The sequence below is a fragment of the Crinia signifera genome, chromosome 8 (genome assembly GCF_055691185.1).
Source record: "Crinia signifera chromosome 8, ASM5569118v1, whole genome shotgun sequence".
NCBI classification, from domain to species: Eukaryota; Metazoa; Chordata; class Amphibia; order Anura; family Myobatrachidae; genus Crinia; species Crinia signifera.
In genome coordinates, this window is record NC_139224.1 from 131,499,359 (window position 1) to 131,524,174 (window position 24,816).

General features: G+C 46.0%; 1 protein-coding gene across 4 annotated transcripts in view; it reads right to left on the reverse strand.

Moving 5' to 3' along the window:
* Positions 1–413: 413 nt before the first annotated feature.
* The window catches only part of LOC146026467 (ADAMTS-like protein 2), a 58,992-nt gene continuing 34,589 nt past the window's right edge, over positions 414–24,816 (reverse strand). For 3 of the 4 annotated variants that reach the window (XM_083157161.1, XM_083157160.1, XM_083157162.1), the window contains exons 8-16: positions 23,724–23,899; positions 21,020–21,296; positions 16,983–17,226; positions 13,421–13,512; positions 12,304–12,430; positions 11,975–12,188; positions 11,381–11,536; positions 9,716–9,860; positions 414–4,510 (exon numbers count right to left, since the gene is read on the reverse strand). In XM_083157161.1, coding sequence (XP_083013287.1) covers positions 4,392–4,510; positions 9,716–9,860; positions 11,381–11,536; positions 11,975–12,188; positions 12,304–12,430; positions 13,421–13,512; positions 16,983–17,226; positions 21,020–21,296; positions 23,724–23,899 — 1,550 coding nt within the window. In that variant the 3' untranslated portion in view covers positions 414–4,391. Of the gene's footprint in view, positions 4,511–9,715; positions 9,861–11,380; positions 11,537–11,974; positions 12,189–12,303; positions 12,431–13,420; positions 13,513–16,982; positions 17,227–21,019; positions 21,297–23,723; positions 23,900–24,816 lie in introns of those variants that run through there. The other variant, XM_083157163.1, reaches the window with a different exon arrangement.

Below are 24,816 nucleotides of genomic sequence, written 5' to 3' on the forward strand. Positions count from 1 at the left end.
GCTCCTGATTGTCCACTCCAGGGGCATCGGGGACAGCCTGGGTAGGGTAATTCTGGAGGGGGGCCTTCATTGAGGGGGTCCCCACTCCCCCAGGACCCCTGCCCAGGTCAGGGGGTGAATGCTTTGGCCGGGGAGCCAAAGCATTCAATGTCTCCCCCCGGCTGTGGCATTACCCTGCTGGCTGGTTGGTCCTGGTGCCGGTTCTTAAAATATGGGGGGACCCCTAGTCATTTTGTCCCCCGTATTTTGGGAACCAGGACCGGCCCTTGGACCTGGTGCTGGTTGTAAAAAAATAAGGGGATCCCTATTTCAATTGTTCCCTGATTTTTTTTTACAACCAACGGTATAGGTGTATTTCTGGATAGAAATACACCTATTTTGTTCGAGTTGCCCTTAGTAAATTTCCCCCATGATGTCACAGCAGATAAATCATGCTTCAGTTTTCCACATGTGTGGCTCATGAGTTCCCATTACTACAGTATGTATATATAGATAATGCCTTGAAGAATAAAAAAAGTGTCAAAATACAATGTTTCTGTTTAGATCTTTTATTTATAATAATAAAATACATCTTTTTTTCAGCCATTTTCATTATAGCAGGAGCCGGGGATGGCGGCCGTTGTCTCAGGAATACAAAATTAGATTCTGCCATAGACCGTACACTGGGATGCTGCAGCATTAAGAGTGGGTTCTCGTCTCCCTTTTAGCCTCTGTGTTAGAGACCTACTGGCACTCCAGCTGGGATTAATCTACATCTTTGAAGATACTAAGAGATTAGTTAAGGGTTCTGTTAAAAAAGTAGAAGCTGGAATGCCTAAAGGGATTTTCTACTTCAAATAAGATTTCTAGCAAATTTTGCTCTATTGCATCACTCATATATCAATTCATCCCTGCCTGGCTCTCTGGCGGTCCTATGCAGCAGTTCTTAATAAGTGCCCATGCTGACTGGAGAAGAGCCTGCTGGCCATCAGTAACTGCTGCTTTGGGTCGCTCCTGCTACAGAGAGAGCCAAGCAGTGTTGAAGCATGAGGCCCAGCTATAGAGGGAATATTGGGGGTTATTGTGGTTGATTCGCAGCCTTGTGAGCCCACCAAACCCGCCAGGCGAATGACCGCCCGCACCCGCCTCGCAGTGTGTGTTCGCACGCAGGGCCTGTGAATGGATGTTTAACATAGACAACCATTTGCAGCCTGTGGGTGAACACCCACATCATTCAATGTTCGCCGACCATCGAATGATGTGGAAAGTGCACACATAATTAAGTGACTTTCAGGTCACTTAGATTGCCGTGCACCCTTGGGAGAAAGGGGGCGGGCAGCTGACTTCCGGTGATTACCATAGGAACGGGCGGATTACCATGGGAACGCCCAGCATTTATATGGGAACCCCCATGAACCGCTGGGTGTTCCCATGGGCGCGACTGCAAACAGTCTGTTCGCCATGGCCGCACGCACCCAGCATATGATCATGCGTAGAAATGACCCTGTGCCTGTGCATACGCCTACCATCGGTCCCCCCCATGTTGGGGTTCCATGGCAGCTATCCACACCAAAGGAATATTCTAGGGAAGATGGGGATTTACTAAATATCATATATAAAGTGAAAAATCCCTTTATGGCTACCCATCCTACCCACCATCCAGCACAGTGCTCCACAGATAGTACCTGAATGACCAATACATGGCCGGGTGCAGTAGTTAGCATGCACCCAAATATATAAATAGAATGCAAAGTAATACACACCGCAACATGACATGCCACTAAGGTCCTGATTCACTAGTGACTGGACCCTGGCGTATTTGCTCCGGGGACCAATGGTGCGGCTCCGTGCATGCGTATAAGCAACTATACGCATGTGCAGGGCCGCTGTGCGAATGTCTTTGGTGACTATCACAGTCACCAAGGCATTCACACAGAGAGGGGAAGGCAGGGGGCTGGTGCATGGCGACGCCCAGCATTTCCTGAGCGTGCCCAAAAAAACGGTGGGTGCGCCCAGAAAAACCACTGGGCATCCCTATGCAAACACAGGAGGGTCGAAGCCTGCATGGGGCGGGAAGCTGATGTCACATGACATAAGCGCCCGCCCCTTTCTCGGACATTTCCAAGCCAAACAATTTATTTGCGAACAGAGGAAAACATTAATTCGATGGTCAGCAATGATTTTTCCCCTGTACGCTCGCATGCAAATGCGTTTAGCTGCTCGTTATGCACTGAATGACCGCTGCTTAGTGAGCGGTACTGAATCAGGCACTAAATGCCAACAAATGAGAAGATGGTATGAATTAGCATAAAGAAATGGGTACTGTATTTCAGCATTGCTAGTACCGTTCATTGCTTCCCCATAAAATGCTGTTTTCTTCTTATTAAGCTCATACTGTACTTTGAGAACAGCTCTTCCCAAGTTATAGCAAAGACTGGTTTAGGGAATTGTTGGTTTTGAGGATTATTTGTTTCTGCCGCAGATTTCATGTTTTGGTGTGCATTATATTGCATTATGACACAGTACTTATAAACCACAGATACAACGCCTACAAAACAGGCTTTTATGTAAATAGCGATTGCACCGTGTAGCACCACTTTGGAATGAAAAATGTAGGTAACAGTATCGGCTATCTATACTTAAATCATTTACAGTTTACTTGCTGACTGTGGTACTACATAACACATGACTGCATAAGAAAGTTCCCATATTACGTCCCCATCGCTGCCTCACAGTAATATCATGGTATACTGGGTTACGCTATCATAGTACATTCTGGTGTCATAGGATAGAACATTAGACGGAGGTCAGGAAAGATGGAATGAGACCTACTGTATATGTAATGCAGGGGCAGTAAAGTCAGGTCTCTAAACCTAAAATTAAGTCAGGCGATAAGAGAGACTATAGTACAGTATTACATCTACATTTAAGACAGGGTGGTATTGTTACCTACTGAGATCTAACATAGCAGACAATCAGCTTCTATCTATAACTTTTCAAACACAGCCTGTAAAATGGAAGCTGATTGGTTTATACCAGTGGTAGCCAACCCTAGCCCTCGAGAGCTACCAACAGTTCACATTTTCCAGACAACCTAGCTGCTGCACAGCTGCACTCATTAATCACTGACACATTTTAAAAGATACACAGATGGAGCTAATTAGCTCTCTTGTGATTCTGTGAGGAGACCTGCAAAACATGCACTGTTGGTAGCTCTCGAGGACTAGGTTTGGCTACCCCAGGTTTATACAATATCTCTCCACTTTAGCTCTCCCCAAGGTTGGATACAATTCACCCTGCAATAATATAATTATAATTTCCTCACACCTGGTGTAAGCACTTGTTCTCTACACCTGGGGCTATAGGGGTAGATGTATGAAGCAGTGATAAGCAGATGAGAAGTGGCCCATGGGAACCAATCAGAACTGAACTAACATCTATCATTTGCATAATATAATATAACATTATACAGAGCAGCTGATTGGTTGCAATGGGCCACTTCTCCCTTATCACAGCTTCATACTGTACATCTATGACATATTTACGAAACAGCAAGTTTTCAAAGTCATCAAATTTTGGTGGCTTCGACAGTAGGGTGCAAAAATAACAAGCCCGATTTAGCACTTATTACTTACTATCACCGTTTTAATCTGAGCAGAAATACTGTAGCTGTCATTAATCTTTAATATTTAGCAGCTATAGCACCTGGTGTAAGACTGTTATGAAAATCCTCCTATCTGGTGTAGACTCTTTTCCGATCCAGATTGCAATATGGGTACCAAGCTTTTAAAACCATACGGAGGAAAATGTAATTGGGTTGCAAAGCTAAAGTTGATCCCAGGAAGGAACTCTTTAGCTCCCTGTGCCTGCGTCAGTACATAATGCCAAAGTTATATATATTTATAACAAAGAAAAACACAGGGCTTCACCATAAAACTGTATGCAGACGCACTGGAGGGAATGTGATAGCCCGCAAGAAGCAGAAAATGTGAAAAATCCCACAAGTTGCCAGTTCTGTTTATTTTTAAAGCGGCAATCATTTACACAGCAAAACTGACCTGGTTATTGCAGGCTAAAACATCCCCCCCCCCTCCTTTGTCTCTGTAGGGATCGTTATAATAGAAGCAGGCATGGGTAACCTGGGAAGGACTGAAGCAGGTGACACAGATTACCTAAGCTTGCAATAAAGGCATTTTAGGCACATAACAGAACAGCAGGTCGATCACTAGGCACTGTAAAATGATATTACAATGAAGAGGTAAAATAACCGCTGTCACAGACACACATCTTCATCTACCGTCTATATCCCCCCAATAGTGTGGTCATAGGGTTATTGTTAGGAGCACCAGGCACAATTCAAAATGTACAGAATTCACAAAAATAAGGGAGAAAATGCTCCAAGGGATCCACAGTCAGGAGGCTTTCCCCCCACAGGCTCGGCAACAGGCCTTCCGGTAATACCAGTGGGAGCACAGCTTCACCTTCAGAACCAGGGAGCAGTTAGCAGTTGCCTTGTCTTCACAGCTTTCATCTGGATGAACAGAAGAAAATAGTGGAAACCAAAGTTATACTTGCACCAATCATACGGCACCCATTTACCCCGGAGCGATTACATGTCAGCTGGTAAAGGTTCCATTACACACAGTATATCAGGGTGCACTATCAGTTCCACATGTGCTCGGCGGGGAAGTGAATATATTTCAGCAGTTTTCCTAATGTAAAAAATAAAAAAAACTTCAAACACATTTAGGGCAAGATGCACTTAAGCAAAATGTGGTGAAAAAACCCCCATTATCGAGATTTTTACAGCAGTTTGATATCCAGGAAAACCTGTACGTCGGGTTTCCGCTGCAGGTGGTATCAAACATGGGTGTCATACCGCATTCTCCGCCGTCCCACACAAACCCCCGCCATTACCCCCATCCTGTGTCCGGGCAGCCTCCTGCTGTGCTGCCGGGACCGGTGACCTCCTCCTCTGTAGCAGCTTCCCGATGCAGTGTGAAAATTGACAAGCAAACATTTGTATTCATCATAACAACCTGTTATTCACTTTATATAGGAAATATCCTTTTTTTTTTTTTACACATTTCTGTTTGAATTTATATAACAAATGTGAGCGGCGCCAGCATTTTCAGCAGATATTTTGCGCATCTCTCACAGAGATGTCGGCACTCAAAGGGATAAATAGAGATGAGCAGCAGGTTTTGCCAACTTAGCGCAAGTTCAGATCTGAAAACGTCATCTTATTGGCTCATTAAAAAACAAGAGATATATAACCAATAAGATGATGCTTCAGAGCCTGAATTAACTGAGTCATAACTGAGCCACTCATCTCTACTTTTAATTGAGGGCAATAACTCTCCGCCTACACTACAATCAGGCTGCGAGTACAGATATCCGAGAAGTCTGCAAAGTGATTCAGCATCTGGCCTAGAACACATAGAAGTCTGAATGAAAATATGGGTTACCCGTGCGACCTGAAGCCTGCACAGACCATAAAATCTGCAGAATGAGACCTTCAACAGCAATGCTTGTAGCGGCTTGCCTTCATCATGCTTCCAGTATATTCAGGTGAAATTGCTGTTGGTCAGCGGCCTTGCTGTGATAATGCTATAGGAACCATCTACTGTGGTGGATGAGTGTTAGATTAAGCACCATTTCCTCAGCTATCTTGCAGTCTGACAAACTGAGGAGGAAGGAGGGTGGGAGGCGGTGGTAAGGAAAGTGTCGTGTGCCAAATACACGTCACTGAATAATTGACAAAATGGGGCCGATTCAGACCCTTCCGAGATGTTTGGGGTCTGAGCATGCGCATACCCACGGAGCAAACGGCTTTGGAGAGTTTCACACTCGCCGAGCTGTCTGCTCCGGACAGGGATGGCCAGGGGTGGGCAGGGGGCGATAGGAGGGGAATGCCCAGCATTGTACTGACATCTTTATAAAAACTGGATGTTCCCATGGGAACGCAGGCTTGTTGATGCCTGCGTGGGATGGGTGGCCGACATCAGCGCCCGGCCTCTTTTTCGGCCATCTCCGTCCAGGGAAAAAAGTATAGTGTTATTTTTATCCGCAAATGGAGGCAAAAATCATTCGATGGTCAGTGATTATCGAATAATTTTTCCTACAGGCAGCTGCATGCGAGGGGATGTGAACATACGCAGCCTAGCTAACAGGACTAAATAAGGCCCAGTATGGGCGGTATTCAATGAGAATACCTGCGAGGTGCAGCGAATCCTTTTTAGGATTCGCTGCACATTCGCCATGTTCCGGAGCCTCGCTGGCTCCGGTATTCAAGGAGTCAGGGGCTCGCTGCCCCTGACTGGAGAATATGAGCTCCTGCGGCAAACGCCGCAGGGAGCCTGAGGACGATGGCAGGCAGAGAGATGGAAGTCTCTCTGCCTGCCCCAGAACGTTTGTGGGGGGGAGGTGGGCTCCCCGGGTGCCAGGCAGCACAGGCTGCCCCCCCGGGGTGCCAGCAGGGGACCACGTATATTCACTACACCCGATCATAATGATCGGGTGCAGTGAATATATGAATATCTAATGAGCGTCTCGGCTCCGGCGCCCCCTGCTGGCTGCTGTGTAAATAAATAAAAAATAAATATTTTTTTTAATTAAATATATATTCATGTGCTTACAGCATATGAATAAAAATAGCATGCCCCTCCTCAGAATAAAATTCCTGATTTTTTGACACCAAATCTAAAAAACAAAACACTTTATTTTAAAAGTTCACATTCCACTTCACCATAAAAAGATAGCGATTGCTACTCGGTGAATCATGGCGAAAAAACCTTCAAATGTATTCGCCATGTGGTCATTGAATAGGGTGATTCACTGTTTTAGTCAAAAATTCGCCAAACAGCACAAATTCGCCATAAAAACATGTCGAATCAGGCTCATTGAATACCGCCCTATGTGTTAATCAACAGTCTGAGTGTGACAGCTATACAGGAGGAGAGAGAGTCATGAAAGAAAGAGTGAGGAAAAAGAGGGATGAGAGAGAGAGGGAGGGAGGGAGGGAGGGAGAGAGGGGGAGAAAGGGGGGGGAGAGAGGGGGAGAGAGGGGGGGGGGGGGAGAGAGAGAGAATCTAGTATCTCCGTGGCCTAGTTTTCTAAGAATCACTTATCTCTATCTGCGAAATCCCCGTACAGTACATGTTTAATGTTCTCTGGGGTCAGTCTGGTCAGTGTATATAGATGTTTCCTCCATGCACAATCTGTGTACAAACTGTTTATGTTTTACTCATGGCGTGTGGGACGAAGAGCAATCAAGTCTGTTTACAGTCTTACTGTTTCCCTTCCAAATCTGCGTGGGTGCACCTCACCGCACATGTTTTGTGTTCCAGTTCAGACTTATCCAATTACTTTTTCTTTACAGTTCAAAAAGTTTATTCATGTTTTATATTGTACCTTTGACAGCTGTAATGTGCATTGTGGTCACACAGTTGTGGAAATGGTTTCTAGGACCAGCGAAGAGCAGTACTACTTATTATTTCTATTCTGTGTGTGCATACAGAGACATCCATATAGGCAATACAGTACTGTTGGCTGTCTTATGCAAACCCTTGACACCTGTGACAGCAAATGTATGGTACTTGTTTCCTAGAACGGCGCCCACTAAGCTATTTGCTTAGTGGGCTATTCTGCGTAGGGAAATCGCATCGCATGGGCCATTTTAGGGCAATGCGATGTGCGATGCTATGCGATTTTCCTATGTAATTTATTCACTGCTCTCTCAGCCCCGGGCCATCGCATCGGCGTGGAGTTGATTTTATACAGTGTGGCAGTGCAGCGAACCACGGAGCCCGAAGCGTGGCGAGCGCAGCGAGCCCAGCAAGGGGGTGCAGAATACATGTAAAGTAATCCGCGGCCCCTCGTGGTAACGCTCGCCACACTTCGGGTTCCGTGGCTCGCTGCACTTGCCACACTGTATAAAATCAACTCCACGCCGACGTGGATAGTGGGGTGATGAAAAAGTCGGGGGACACGTTTCATTTGCATCACCTTGGTATTGTATATTGGGATTGATTCTGATCTGATCGCTGGGCTGCCATTCTTTGGATCAGATAAACGCCGCTCCGCCAGTCTCCCGCAGCCCCTCTGCACGGCTGCAAATCTGTTTGCAGCCATGCAGACAGGGGAAAACCATTCGCACTCACTCACCATGAAATGGTTTTCACTCCATTTGCAGCACGAATATGTCTAGACTTACTCAGTGTTGCGATGGCCATAGGGCGATGGAGGCCCGCTGCTGACATCAGTGTCCCTCTCCGCCAATGGCCGGGCAACACCTGCGGTTTCCGGGGCACTCCCAGGAAATGCTGGTGTCCCGCCCCCAAATGCCCGGCGCCTGTCACTCAACTTGCAAACGGCCAGCGAGAGCTATACATCACTGGCTATGATCACAGGGATGGCTTGCGTATGTCTATTGTGCGCATGCACCTATTAAACTCCCTCACTGCAACACGACGACTACGAGAAAGAAGCAGCAGGCCTGGAAAAGAATCAGATATATCATTACTGGTACTAGGGGATTTTCACAGTACCCTTTAGATCAGGACGTGTCCTGTAACGGCCCAGTTATCTCTCTCCACTTTATCATTCTCCTCCTCCTCGGCCCCCAAGTGTTATCCTCACATACTCTGCCTTTTATACTTACTTTGAACTGATGCTTTTAATAACAACCATTGAGAATTGATTTGTGTTCAGTTACCTATTACCCTATAAGTGATAAGCCTTTCCTACTTACAGATTAATTGGGAAGCGGTCATCTATTAGAATGAACTTAGGTCTACAGTCATTAGGTCGACCCCACTAGGTCGACTGGCAGGAAGGTCGACCTGACTTAAGGTCGACATGGGCCAAGGTCGACATGACTTAAGGTCGAATTTGCATAAAGGTCGACATGAGGAAGGTCGACTGGTCATAAGGTCGACATGGGTTTTTCACTGTTTTTTGAGCCGACATGTGCCGACAGGCGGTATTTCATGCCCTACCATCCACTAGGGCGTGGTGGGAGAATAAAATAGTGTGCCGAGCGCAGCGAGGCACCGTGCCCGAAGCATTGCGAGCGAAGCGAGGGTCCGATTCTCATTGCCAACTGTGTCCATGTCGACATTCGGATCAAAAAACAGTGAAAAACCCATGTCGACCTTATGACCAGTCGACCTTCCTCATGTCGACCTTTATGCAAATTCGACCTTAAGTCATGTCGACCTTGGCCCATGTCGACCTTAAGTCAGGTCGACCTTCCTGCCAGTCGACCTAGTGGGGTCGACCTAATGACTGTAGACCTAAGTTCATTCTGACAGATGTACCGATTCCGATTAATTAAGGTGAGTACAGACTGATGGAAATATTGCTGGTCCATTGGCCAGTGATATGTCTGTGACTAATGTCGTTCACACAGTCAATGGGCGATATATCTAAAGATTATCGTCACATCATGCTGTGTGTGCGGGTGATCCGCTGACCACCTCTACACTCTCTGCACAAGCCAGTGGTGATTGACAACGCAATTAGTCCCTACTGATTGGGCAGAGTGCATGCAGAACACACTGCCATATCCATCTAGAGGTATATCGATACCCAGTGATTCTAGATCTCTAAATCAGGCTCTGTGCCTTATGCCTATATACAGGTTTAATGATAACAATTTTCCGAGAGATATATGTATGTCCACATTATATACAGGAATACAAACAGACCCAATGAAAGTGTGGCATTTACTCACCAGGGGTCTCAGTGGGGCACGCCTGTAGCTGACAAGCCTGCCTACTTTCTGGTTTAGTAGACTGATCACATCCTTCGCTCACCTCCTCTCCCAGGTGACACATCACTTCTCTAACCTGATGTCCAGAACCGCAGGTCTTACTGCACTGTGTAAGAGACATAGATGGTGGGAAATGTGCATGAGATATTAAACACAAGTCTCAGGATTTGATTAAACTGGGGCATCTTATTCACAGTACGTGTATCCATCTGGGGAGACGCCTTTAAATGAATGTCATTTTCTATGAAATAAATGTAGGCTAATAATGTACCTGACTTATACTGTGCTACAATACTGTATACAAGTGGTCGCCAACCTTATTTGGGGTGTGAGCTACTCAAGAAAAATGACACCGCTTGAAGGGCTACTAAAAATGTTTTAGTGCTAATTTTTCATATGGTCCCCGTACCTGTCTGGCCAACTTCCAACGGATCCCCTCTCCATCTCGCAGTGACTCAACTACCGCCCCACTTATATCTGTGGGAGTGTCAGCTGTTCTGCTGTCTGCCACCATTGGCTACCGGTGGTGTGCATCTTCGTGGGTCCCCGGAGCAGCCTCCAGTCTGCTATGGGATAATGACACTGGATCCCTCTGCAGCTGCCGGTGGCTTCCGGGTTCTCTCTTCCTGCCTTGTGGTGGCTCACGGATTTAGGTCCTGATTTCAGGAACTTAATCCCAGCTGACAGCAGTTCTGCAGCTGGGCGAGCTACCCAAACTATGACCGTGAGCTACTGGTTGGAGACCACTGCTGTATACGATACTAATAATATTTCACACAATTATAGGAAACTTTATTGATTAGTGTATACTTTACAATGGGCCTAATGCAGGATAACTTTCGTAGCCTTGCGATCAGGTATACATCGCCCTGACAGAGTAAAATCCTGCCTTGTACAACCCTGTGAATTGCTTAGCATGGCTTGGGAAAATATTGCAGGCCTACGATTAGCTGCAAATCCATTCGCAAGCTGCTCACAATCCAGTGATTTTCCCAGTGTGTGCAGTCTGTGCGTAGGCCAGGACTTACTCGTGGCTGCGATAGATGCAGTCGGATCGGGGGCGGAGCTGACATCACATGACTTACCCTCAAATGCCCGAGCATGCCCACTCCCAGAAAACGTCTGGCTACCACCCCCAAACTCTGGGTGAAATTTAATAGGATGAGAGATTCAGAAAGTGAGAGATCTGGTAAGAAATCTCCAGTGTTTTTAAAGTGGCAGCCATTTACAAAGCCAAACCAGTTTGATTTTACAGTGTAAATGATTGCCGCTTTAAAAAAACTGGGGATTTCTTACCAAATCTCTCACTTTCTGAATCTCTCATCCGAATAAAATCACACCCACTGTCTCTCTGTGAATCACCTTGCATTTGGCCAGAGAATTAAAAATTAGCAGGATTTTTATCGCAGGAAGGCCTCGCGCATGCATACTACAGGCCGTACGCATGCGCAGTCTACTGATAATCACCCGGCCTGCGAATTGCAGCCATGCAATCAGGTCTGAATTAGGCCCAATGTTCTTAATTCACCTCCATGAATACATAAATAATAAACCTGTTAAACAATAGTAGTCCTATAAATTTACACGGAACATAACTGATTTCTCACAAAGAGCGATGACACTCACTGGACCCCACTCAGCTGTCGTCCAGTGATGGTCACAAGGTGGTCCCAGACAGGACTTCTCTGCTGGAGGCTTTATGGTTTCATCACACTGGCTGGATTCTGTAGAGCACTTTACTTCCCTCCTTACCATTCCCTCTGTTCCACAGGCAGCAGAGCACTGATCCAGATACAACGGGGGAACAAAAAGGCAGTATAAGGGGACAGACTCACGGATGGTGTAATGGTTAGCGTTACTGCCTCACAGCACTTAGCTCATGGGTTCGAATCCCACCATGGCCCTAACTGTGAGTTTGTATATTCTCCCCGTACTTGTGTGGGTTTTCTCTGGGTGCTCCGGTTTCCTCCCACGATCCAAAAATATACTCATAGGTTAATGGGTTCCCAATAAAATAAACTGTAGAATGAATGAGTGTGCATGTATATGAGGTAAGGATTGTAAGCTTCGCGTGGGCAGGGACTGAAATATTCTCTGTACAGCACTGCGGAATATGTGTGCGCTATATAAATAACTGGTAATAAATAAATAACACAAACATAAATGACAGATGAAGTGAAGCGACACGCAAAGACAAGGTGAGTGGAGAGTTATACCTACCTCAGACCATTCTGAAGTCTCCCACTGGGGTCCACAGGGTTTGTTCTTACATACTTTCCTCTGGGGAGGTCTTGGGAGCTGTGCGCCCTCACACTGCTCATCGTATACAGAGCTGTCCAACCCTGGGGCCAGCATTTTCCAGCACCGAACGGAGCGAACTTGGACTCCTTGCCCACAGCTTCGTGAGCATTCACTCCATCCGCTGGACTCCCATCTTCAAAAAATACAGTATGCGTGGTAGGATCGCCTGAATAGGTCACATCAGCTGATCTTTGCGATTAATTACAGTACTTTTAAGGATAAGTGACTCAACCCGCGGAATCTCTTACCTGGGCATGCACTCTCGCCCTGAACAAAATTCCTGAGTTGGTTCTGGCCTCGTCATTGGATCACAGTGAGATTCATCTACTTCTCTCCCATCATAGCGGATGCACAAAGCATAGGTAGAACTGATTCCTGCAGGGGCATCACCACAAAGGTGTATGTATGAACATGGCAAATGGACCCAGTTATGATGGTGGGGTAGCACACAGCCAGGACAATAATGCTTTGCAGATCCATAGGGCATTTCATGCGACTATAGGTGAATTGGAATTGTAAGCACACATACTGTACAGTATATAGGTGAATCATATGTTCAGACTTATATGGTTTATATGCAACCCCAATCCTAAAATGCATTAAACGGTGAGGTTCCTAGGGAAGCTCTGCAAGGGGTTGAAGACCCGGTTTACTCTCACACTCCAAAAATATACAGGTACAGATGGAGCCATCCTCATCTACCTGTCTCTGGATAGCCATGGCTATCCAAGGCCTATTGTTCTCAGCTGCAATACAATACATAGAACAATACACAATAGTAGGGAATTGCCAGAGTTATTCCATTGCTCACTGAGGCCCTTATTCTAGTTCACTCTTTCTGACAAAATCTTTCTTAGATGGACAAAACCATGTGCACTGCAGGGGGGCAGATGTAAAATGTGCAGAGAGAATTAGATTTGGGTGAGTTATTTAGTTTCTGTGCAGGGTAAATACTGACTGCTTTTTATTTACACTGCAATATAGATCTCACTTTGAAGTAAAACCCCACCCAAATCTAACTCTCTCTGCACAAGTAACATCTGCCCCACCTGCAGTGCACAGTTGGTTTTGTCCATCTAAGAAGGATTTTGTCAGAAAGAGTGAACTAGAATAAGGCCCTTAATCCTATTAAAGTTCTAGATGAGGATTGCTCCATCTGTAGGTTTATTGGCTCCCAACAAATAACCCTAGCATGAATGTGTGTGCACGTGTACATGTGGTAGGGAATATAGATTGTAAGCTCCACTGGGGCAGGGACTGATGTGAGTGCTGCAGAATATGTGTGAGCTATATAAATAACTGGTAATAAATAATAAATACATAAAAGAGACTGTAGAATGATGTTCTAGGTCTGGTCCATCTTACCTGAGCTGCAAGTGGAGCTGCACGGTGAATATGCCGAGACCTTCCAGCGATACATATCAGCTCGGCTGATGTCCTGGCCTGTCACTAAATCACTGCAAGTAAGAAAACATGGTCAGGGAATAGGAACCTTTAGTAGATGGCTGCAACAATAGCCGGCCAATTATAGGTGACTGTGGATAACATTGTAAGAGCTAGTTGCTGCCTTACCCTAATGTACCTGAATGTGTAAGTTCTGAGGCCTCCACTTTAAATGGCCAAGGACAGTGTTAATCTGCCAGTAGTAGTAGTAGTAGTAGTACGTTTATTTATAAGGCGCCGCAAAGTGTCCGCAGCGCCGTACATAGCAAACAAAAAACTAATGACAAGGTAACGTACAGGGTGTGTTGAAAAATACAGTATAAATAGGGGTATAGCTGGTAGAACTAAAATCAGCATCAGTTCAGAAGTAGGTGTCAAAATTGTCGAGGAGACTGAAGATGAAGTAGAGGAAGGGAAGAACAGGACAGGAGCACAGGTGAGGTAAAGAGGTAGGGTGAGTACGTGAGGAAGGAGGACCCTACTCATAAGAGTTAACATACTAAAAATAGGTGGGTGGACGAACGAAAAACAACAGGTTTGCAAAGAAGAAAAGGGGGTATGGATCCGCACAGACTAATACATTGATTTTATGTATATCTGAAAAACATAGGTAAAACCAATATATTGGACTACTAATAATAGATTGGAGTAGTCGTGGATTGGTGGTGCGCCCAACACATTCAGTATTTGTAACTGAGTAGAGGGGGGTGTCTGCAAGGAGCAGACCAAAAGACAAATGTGCCTTTTTGGGCGCACTCTTAATAATATGAATTTGATATGATTATTGCATTAAGACATTGTCATGTCTTAATGCAATAATCATATCAAATTCATATTATTAAGAGTGCGCCCAAAAAAGGCACATTTGTCTTTTGGTCTGCTCCTTGCAGACACCCCCCTCTACTCTGAAAAACAACAGGATAAGTAGGAACGGAGGGGAACGGAGGCAGGATAGGAGGATCAAAAGAGGTTTAGGAGGAGGGATAGGCTAGTCGAAAAAAGTGGGTTTTGAGGGAGCGCTTGAAGGAGGTAAGGGAATCAGAAAGCCTGATGGGTGGCGGGAGGTTGTTCCAGTGCAGGGGGGCAGCGCGAGAGAAGTCTTGGACACGGGAGTGGGAGGAGGTGATTAGGTGAGAGGTCAGTCGGCGGTCAGCGATGGAGCGAAGAGGACGGGAGGGAGTGTGGATAGAGATCAGTGAAGAGAGGTAAGGAGCGGTGGAGGAGGAGAGAGCCTTGTAGGTGGTGGTGAGGAGTTTAAAGAGAACTCGGAAAGGAATGGGGAGCCAGTGAAGAGATAGACAGAGGGGGAGGCGGAGGTAGAGCGGCGGGAGAGGAAGATGAGCCTAGCAGCAGCGTTAAGAATGGTTTGGAGAGGTGCGAGGCGGGTGAGAGGTAGCCCAGAGAGAAGGATGTTGCAGAAGTCAAGGCGGGAGATGACAAGAGAGTGAATGAGAATTTTGGTCGCGTCAGTGGAGAGGAATGGTCTGATGCGTGAGATGTTGCGTAGGTGAAAGCGGCAAGACTGTGAGAGAGCACGAATGTGGGGGGTGAAAGAGAGGGAGGAGTCAATGATGACACCGAGGCAGCGCGTTTGGTCGGTGGAGGTGATCTCGGTTTCACCAATGCTGATGGAGATAGTGGGAGAAGAGGGGATGTTCGGGGGATGGAAGATTAGAAGTTCAGTTTTAGCCATGTTTAGTTTCAGGAAGCGTTGGGTCATCCAGGCTGAGATGGCCGTGAGGCATTCTGAGACCTTGGACAGGAGTGATGGGGATAGGTCGGGGGAGGAGAGATAGATTAGGGTATCATCAGCATAAAGGTGGTAATGAAAACCATAGGAGCTGATGAGGGTGCCCAGAGAGGTGGTGTAGAGGGGGAAGAGGAGAGGGCCAAGGGGAACCAGTCACCATCAGTGCATCATCACCCTCAGCATTGACACATGCTCCAGCTCATAATAGGCAAAGTGTGGGCATTGTACTTGTGACAGTGAATCTGAATTTGCAGCTGCTTGCATTGACACACCCGCGACACTCAGGTACCACGCCGTGATGCAGCCTGTGCTCACTACAGGCAACTCCTAGTCACCACCCAGGATGCCCAAGGTTTTTGCCTCGTCATTCCTTATACTAGCAATTCTGGACATAGGGGGTTATTCAGACCTGGTCTCAGCACTGCGATTTTGCAAGGCGGGTAATTATTAAAAGACTGTGCATGTGAGCGCTACACGACAGCAACAAACTTCTGCAAAGTTTTATTTGCAAGCCGGCCGCAGTTTGATTGGCAGAAAGTCAGCGCTTGGGGGTGGTAACGGGACACTTTCCGAAAGGTTGTGTGATGTCAGCCCTGGCCTCGATCAGCCAGGTACTGTAGGTCCTAAGCTCAGCTAGGCACAGACTGCACACAGTGGGGAAGTCATTAGATGGCTAGTGAGTTGTGCATGGATTGTGCAGCTGTGCGGCGAGCAGCAGTATTTCTGCAAGCCATTTGCAGCTTTGCGCAGGGCGGGGCGGCGGCTGTCTTATGGCAGGGTGCTTCAATTTCACTCAGCAGCTATCAGGTCTGAATAACCCCCCAATGTAGCACAGGGAGCCATACAATCAGGGACATGCATATGCCATAGGGGTTTTCACTCCTGCGCAAACATCAGCACTGCGCCTGTCTTTGAATCAGGCCCCTTGTTACTAATCAACAGCAATTATTTGTATATTGATCAGATGCCATTTGTCGACACTATTGAGGTCGACATACATTTGGTTGATCCCTGAAGGTCGCCAGGGGTCCACCCAATGTATGGGTTTCAGGTTAATAAATCAAAAAGGTCAACAAGGTCGAAGGTCGACAGGGCCAAAAGGTTGACACAAGCATTAGGTCGACATGGGGTTTCCCTGGGCTTTTTTCGAGCCGACATGTGCCGACGGGCGGTATTTCATGCCCTACCATCCACTAGAGCGCGGAGGGAGACTAGAGTAATGGGCCGAGCATAACCAGGCGTGTTTGGATCACTGAATAGACATGAACTAGGTGGATAAGCATTAGGTCGACACCACTAGGTCGACATGCATGAAGATCAACCTGACTGAAGGTCGACATACAGGAAGGTCAACATGCAGGAAGGTCGACAGGGTCATTAGGTCGACACAAGCATTAGGTCTACCTGGGGAAGGTCAGCAGTCAAAAGATCGACATGGGGTTTTTCACTTGATTTGTCCTGAGTGTTGACACAGTTGACATGGACACTGAAATGTAGCACCGCGTGTCATCGTGCACCCCAGCATCATTTACACAGTAATCCAGACAATCCTAACTTCATGTTACACTAGTGTGTTGGGATGATACATTTGCTATAATGCCAGTAAATATGAATGTGCTGCAGATAGATCACACCGGACTTGCATCATAAGACCCCAGGCATACTTGGCAAGCAAAGAGAATAAGAACCTACTAGTTTGCATCCAAGTACACTGTGCACAGAAGTGTACTGTACCTGCTGACGCCGGGTGCTTGTAGTGCCTGTGCCCCAGGAATAGAGCCAAGATCTTCATAAGCAGCTGGCAGCATTAGGCTGTCCCTGAGTTGTTCTGCTTCGTGTGTGGATTCTGCTAGGGTCGGACCCCCAGGACTGCCACCGAAGAGAGATTGGCAGAGAGCTGAGTGACTCTGTTGATCACACAGTCTCCATAATTCACTCTGTAGAAATCCCTGAGGAGCATCTGTGCTGGGCTGGAGGCCTGAGACAGGGAAATGAACTGGTGCTAAGTTACAATTACACATTATTTGACATTGTAAATACAATGCAGATGAAGTAAGAGTGAACCATACACCCCTGAAATTCCAAGAACAGCTCTAACATTTCTTTTTAAGTCTTCAAAATGTTCTCTGACAAAACAAATGTACAGTACCACCATGTGTGTTACATTTCTCGCAGGGACTGACAGATTTACAATATGGTTCCACTTCTGCGGACATTTCTAAAAGTATTGGTTTAAACATGTAGTTCATAATTAATAGTCAGTAAGGGACAGATTACTGCACGTATCAGAATTACGCTCACATCTGACGCAGATTTGGTCACGTTTCATGTTTATGTCTCCCTAAGAATAGAGGTGTCCCAAAGGTGGGGTGCAGTAGGCAAGCATAGGCTGAGTCAAGGCCGGGGTGTAAGAGGGGTACCATTTGGAACGCTGCATGCAGTCTGTAAAGTACACACATACCCTGCAGCCTGTTCAGCCAATGCCTTGCTGTAATTCAATCACATTTGGGGGGGCAGGGCCATCACAAGTTCATACAATATCTAAATAATTAGTGCAGGGATTCACAATCTTTTTCTAATCACGGCACCCTAGAGTATCAGAATTTTTTCACGGCACCCCTAGGCCCCCAAAAATATATATCAAATGAAGTAGATTGTGTTTATATGTGCTTCTTAGGTTCAGTTATGTGGTAAAGGGCAGGATTTGGTTCTGATTGTACACATTTTATGATTGGCAGCCACCAGCACTGGTCTTGTCCAGAAATAATTGATCATAAATAATATGAATTGGTCCTTGACGACCAACCCGAGGCACCCCTGCAGGTGTCCCGAGGCACCCCAGGGAGCCTAGGCGCACAGTTTGGGAACCACTGAATTTAGTGTTTTATAATTAAATGAAGTCACAGCCATCTATTCACATAATCTAATTGGCTATTACATTTAGAATGAAGGTAATGAATATTTCCATTTCACCGTTTTTTAAAATTATTTATATATATATTTTTTGCAAGTTACAAGTGAAAAATGGTCAAATGTACAAACAATGCTGTCTTTAAAATGGGCAATCAAGTTTTTGCATATCATAGAAATAGCGACATACAGTAACTGGAATATAAAAAAATAAAAGGGATGGAAAGTAAGACAGGTGCAGAAGTAGGAAAAGGGTCAGCAATGGAAAAGGGTCAGCAATGGACATCATTCAGGTCCGTTCATTGTCCCGCGTGCGTTCGCTGGTGTTAGCACTTTGTGCATTTCTGCGCATGTGCATGCGCTGGTGCGTGCACCCACTGCAAACAAACTGTCCCTGTGTGCACGCACTCATCTTTGCTGGTGGAGAGCAGGGGGTGCCGGGCTGGACCATCAGCATATGGGAAAGCCCAGCGTTTTATGGGCGTTCTCATGCTAATGTGACGGTAGTGACGGACATGCGGGAAGCTGGCATCACCGGATGTCAGCTGCCCGCCCACTTCCCCCTGAGTGTAGACACACATGTAAGGTTGCTCGGAGCAATGTAGACCATCGAAAGATGTGGGAGGGTCCAAGAGACATGCAAATGGGCGTTTATGTAAAACATCCATTCGCAGCCAGTGCGAATGTACGCACCTTGTGATTGGTCGGCCAGTGTACCACCATTCGCAAGGATGCAAATTTGCGTCTGAGTGAATAAACCAGAATAACCCCCTATGTCCTGATTCAGACCTGTTTGCTAGCCAGCGTATGAATGATATTTCCTCTGTTCGTGGATAAATGTAAGTATATACTTACTTTTATCCTGGACGGAGATGGCTGAAAAGGGGGCGGGTGCTGATGTCATATGACGTTAGCCACCCGCCCCAAGCAGGCATTGTCACGACTACATTAGCAGGGGTGCACCCAGCGTTTCATAAAACAATGTGCGTATCCCTGCTTCCACCCCATGCACGCTCACTATTGAGTGAATGCCCGGTGACTGTGAAACTCGCCAAAAGCGTTGGCTCTGGGGGTTTGCACATGAGCATATTCACGCTTGCGCATACCCCAAACAGCGAGTAGTGAATTCGGCCCGCAACGAGCACGTCTGAATCGCCCCCTATGTTGACCCTGTGAAAGGTAGCCAGGACAGTAAGGAAAATGAACATAGAAAAATGGGGAGTATGTACCACATATGTCATATGAGTGGTGGGTGATGTGGAGATGTAGGGATGGCAGCTTAGCATTTGGTGGCGCTTATATTTGTGTCATAAAGGTACAGTAGTAGGTGATCCTATTAGGTGGTTAAAGGGGTAGAAAATGGATGACTTTATCACAGAATTATTTTATGTTTCCAATTGGATAATTTGTCTTTAGCATTTACCACTAACACAGTAAAGCCTCCTCCTGACATAAACCAGGGAGAGATATATGTAACAAGCTTACATGGTTTTTAGGCCACATTTTACATGTAAAATATGACAGCTGTACATAAGCCATCTTTGGTCTTTTTACATTTGACCACTAGATGGAGCTCTATTGTTCTTTATTGTTTATAGTTAAAATTAGTTATCAGCTCATCCAAATGACGGAGCTGCTGGGCTCTATCATGCTGAGGTGTGTATATGTGTGTGTTTGTGCGTGCCCAAACAGAGATTCTTTTGGGCAACATCTAGTGGCTGCCGATGCACCACAGAGGTGAGGAGCAGTGTTAGTCATTATACAGGTTAGCCCACAAAAATGGAATATACAGAGAAATTGGATTGATGTCATTTTGGGCGCATTATAGGCCATAACTTAGGCACAATTTGCAGCCACTAATAAAAATGCATACCTCCCAACATGACCCTCTTCAGGAGGGACACAATGCTCTGTTCCTGGACTGGCTTGTTAATGTGTTATTAATATCACCTGTGGTGAAGCACCTTTATTACCAATTTTCCCTTTTTAAAGCAGGTAAGGGCAATCTTACATTAACAAGGAAGTCCAGGAACAGAGCATTGTGTCCCTCCTGGACATGTTGGGAGGTATGAAAATGTTCACTGAACAGCAGACTATTGGAGTATATGGTAATAGGGTTTACTGAAATTTACCAATAGTTGGCAGGAATTGGCAAAGTGTCACCGTCCTATTTATACATTGGTAATAATTGGACTTTTTAGGGATCTATACATTAATGTATATTTGTACAACTTTTTATTAATGTTCTTTAGTGTACATTATGATATAAATAAATATACATTTTATAACAGTTAAAGCTTTGAGTGTTTCTTGCCCTGTCTAGATATTTATTTCTTGTTTATAGGTTTGAAAATGAAACTGAGGGGTATATTCAATACCAGGCAACAAATGGGCAATTTTCACCCTTTTTTGGGTGAATTTGACTTGGTGAAATTGCTGCCTGGCGAAATTTGCAGTCCATCCAAACATCGATAAACTGCACATAAGCCCGGTACGCTGTGCCCATGCTCAGAGTCACCTTGAGTACGGACCATGCAAAGCATAGCCTTCGTTGGCCTTACGGCAGGTGACTGACAAGCGCGGGGCATAGAAATGCTGGGAGGGGTCCCAGTGAATGCAGGCATACCCCTGTCTGTTAGGGGCAGGCGCCCACCCCAAAATGGCATCCATACGAGCAACCACCAAGTGACGCGTGGTGTCAGGCAGGGGGAAGGGGGGGGTGTTCATTCGCCGGGTCGGTGGCGCAGCATTAACCTGTTCGCTGGGCTCCAAATCCGCACAGCCCAACGAGATCGTGTGAATGAGGCCCACTGTGCCAAGTGACAATTTAGCAGAGGAGATTGCATCCCTTTATAGCTTACCCTCTGTTTGGTCTTCATCTACTATTACATGTTCTTTACTAGATCTCTCTTGATGTAGAAGTGAGTTGACTGTTTCTTGAGTGTTTCCCCAGTTCCAGGTGTCAGAGGAATCAGGTAAACTGCTGTCAGATCCTCTCTGGACTCCACTTTGTACATTACGTGGAGCTGGTGGAACAGGTTGTATTGCTTCAGAAAGATAGGGCAGGGGCACTTCTGGGGCACGAGGCACAGTATATTCATATGTTATGTGGGGTATCTTTCCATTGAAGTTATAGTACTAGAAGCAAAAACATAAAATAAAGACTAATTAATATACTTTTTAAATATTTTTTTTCTGATTTGTAATACCACAATCCATTTCAAAGTTCTCCAGTGATATAGAAGTATACATAAAAACAAAGCTTTATGCACATCATCTACATACAATAAACAAACATCAACATATAGAAAAAGCCTACATAAATAAATGCCTTTAAGCACAATTATTGTTGCATTATGTAATAATACGTTTTTTAATTAGCCAGAGCTCATTGGAACACTACAGTTCCTAGGAGAATGCTGTTCCTGTATACACATTTGGAACTGTGTTCCTGCTGACTATAACCCTTTTCACACCAAAATCTCAGGTCTGACCTGGGAAATGAAATGGTTCCAATGCAGGTCAGACTCGGGAAAGAACCCTTATAGACCGCGGTTCAGACCGCTAGACAAGTAGTAGCTGGCAATGCAGCATTCCCTATGCTGTGAACAGGTTCCTTGTCGGAAGACCTGGGTGACCGGTTCACACTGCTCCTTCACCATGGTCCTTCCGGGTTGGATTCCCAGGTAGCTGGACTAAGATTATGGGGGTTATTCACGTTCATTTGGTCCTCCGTGCATTTGCATTTTCACGGAGAAACAATGTTGCGCGTCTGTACAGGTGCGTCTCAAACTGTCAGTTTGCCGGGTGCATGCACCCTACGCACTGCGTGGGGGGCGCCGGGCTGCCCAACTACCATATGGGAACGCCCAGCGTTACATAGGCAGTCCCAGTCCCATGAGAACGCTGAGCATTCTCATGGTAATGAGGCGGTGACGTGGGTGCGGGGGGCTGGCAGCTGACATCACCGGATCTCAGCTACCTGCCCATATCCATCCCAGCGTGCACGCATATAAAAATGGGTTGAAAGTCACTTTTATATGCGTGTACCTTCCACATCTTTCGATTGTCGGCGCAGCCTGTGTGGGCGAACGCGCGCTGCGAGGGGGGCAGGTGGGCGGACATTTGCCTGGTGGAGTTTGTTGTTTTTTCATGGCGGCGAATTCGCAGCCTTGCGAATCAACCAGAATAACCCCCTATATTTTTACTTGAGATCCTTTCATACAAAGCCACAACTCGGGTCGCCTCAGTAATAGCCTGGATCAAAGGCTCGGTGTGAATGGGGTATAGATGTTCACTATACAAGTAATTGCAAGGGAAAAGGGGTAATGAGGTATGTAGTGGCACTACTGATGAATAAAGTATGCCAGATACATATCATGTCCCCAGTAGTGCCAATTACAGATCATGTCCCCAGTAGTGCCAGTTACATATCATGTCCCCAGTAGTGCTGTTACATATCATGTCCCCAGTAGTGTTGTTACAGGTGTCCCCAGTAGTGCCAGCTAAATATCATGTAACCCAGTAGTGCCAATTACATATCATGTCCCCAGTAGTGCCAGCAACATATCATGTCCACAGTAGTCCTGTTACAGATGTCCCCAGTAGTGCCAGCTACATATCGTGTCCTCAGTAGTGCCAGTTACATATCATGTCCACAGTAGTCCTATTACAGATGTCCCCAGTAGTGCCAGCTACATATCATGCCCTCAGTAGTGCCAGTTACATATCATGTCCCCAGTAGTGCCAGTTACATATCATGTCCCCAGTAGTGCCAGCTACATATCATGTCCACAGTAGTCCTATTACAGATGTCCCCAGTAGTGCCAGCTACATATCATGCCCTCAGTAGTGCCAGTTACATATCATGTCCCCAGTAGTGCCAGTTACATATCGTGTCCTCAGTAGTGCCAGTTACATATCATGTCCACAGTAGTCCTATTACAGATGTCCCCAGTAGTGCCAGCTACATATCATGCCCTCAGTAGTGCCAGTTACATATCATGTCCCCAGTAGTGCCAGTTACATATCATGTCCCCAGTAGTGCCAGTTACATATCATGTCCCCAGTAGTGCCAGTTACATATCATGCCCTCAGTAGTGCCAGTTACATATCATGTCCCCAGTAGTGCCAGTTACATATCATGTCCTCAGTAGTGCCAGTTACATATCATGTCCACAGTAGTCCTATTATAGATGTCCCCAGTAGTGCCAGCTACATATCATGCCCTCAGTAGTGCCAGTTACATATCATGTCCCCAGTAGTGCCAGTTACATATCGTGTCCTCAGTAGTGCCAATTACATATCATGTCCACAGTAGTCCTATTACAGATGTCCCCAGTAGTGCCAGCTACATATCATTCCCTCAGTAGTGCCAGTTACATATCATGTCCCCAGTAGTGCCAGTTACATATCATGTCCCCAGTAGTGCCAGTTACATATCATGTCCCCAGTAGTACTTTTAGCAACAACAAAAAAGTAACAGGGGGTTAGATGGACTTTTAAATGTTCTCTAACGTATGAAACTGAAGAGTACACGGACAGGCTGGGGTCTCACACACACACCATGACACTGAGGGACTGGTTAGTCGGCCCTGGTGTAGTCAAATACTCCAGTCCATCACTCTGCACATTGGGCGGCCGCCGATACTTGACCAGCGTCCCAGCGACTCGGAAGTTTTGGGGATTATCCATCATCATGTTCCCATTAATGTAAAAATTCCCGGCAGAGTCTGCCAGAGCTAAGGAAGAAGAACCAAAAATGGTAAGAGATAGGAAAACAAAAAGGGAATTTAGTGCATATTAAATATATATATATACACATTTCTAGATATATTTCTGCATGTAAAAGAGCATTTCATAGTAGCATACATTAATTCTACAAATCTCATTGTTTGCAAGAAGCATGCCATAGTGATCACTCTCAAAGTAGGCAGTGCAACCTAGTAGTCCTACATCAGAATCCCAACTGTTAAATGCCCGACAGTTGGGATCCAAAATGACAGGAGCTATTCTCCTTCATGGGGGTCCACCACCCCTATAGAGGAAGAACATAACCTGTGGAGGGTACAGCGTGGTAAGCCGGCAAGGGGCCTCGTAGCGCTTGCCCCCTGTTGGGGTGCCGACAGTCGGGATTCCGATGTCAGACTAATGACTGTGAGAATCCCGGTTGTCTGATCATTATATCATACCCTAATATGCACTGGTAACTAGGAAGGAGAGTACCAGCAACAACCTGTAGGGGGTGTCAATGTCATATCTACCTAGCATGCACTCAACTGCCCTTACTCAGCTAAGCCTCCTCACTCTCTATGAAAGCCAATGAGCTTCATGAATAAAGGACTGGGATGATACATAAGCAAACGACAAGATTACCACCCATCTTCTCTTGAACCTAATGCAGGGTCCTTCAGGCAGCACCTGAGCCTGGAACGTCCCTAATACTAGAATTGTTCTACTGTATTTCATTTCTGTATTAAATATGCACATGACTAGGGATTAAGTGTATTATTGTATTCAGTCTTTTCATCCAGGATGTTATGAAGTGCGTGGGGGAAGAATAACTATGGACTTCCTTCACAGCAGCAGCAGATGATTGATCACTTATGTTCTTAGCTAGGTTACTGAGGACAGGGCTCCATGTGTTAGGGGCAGAGGA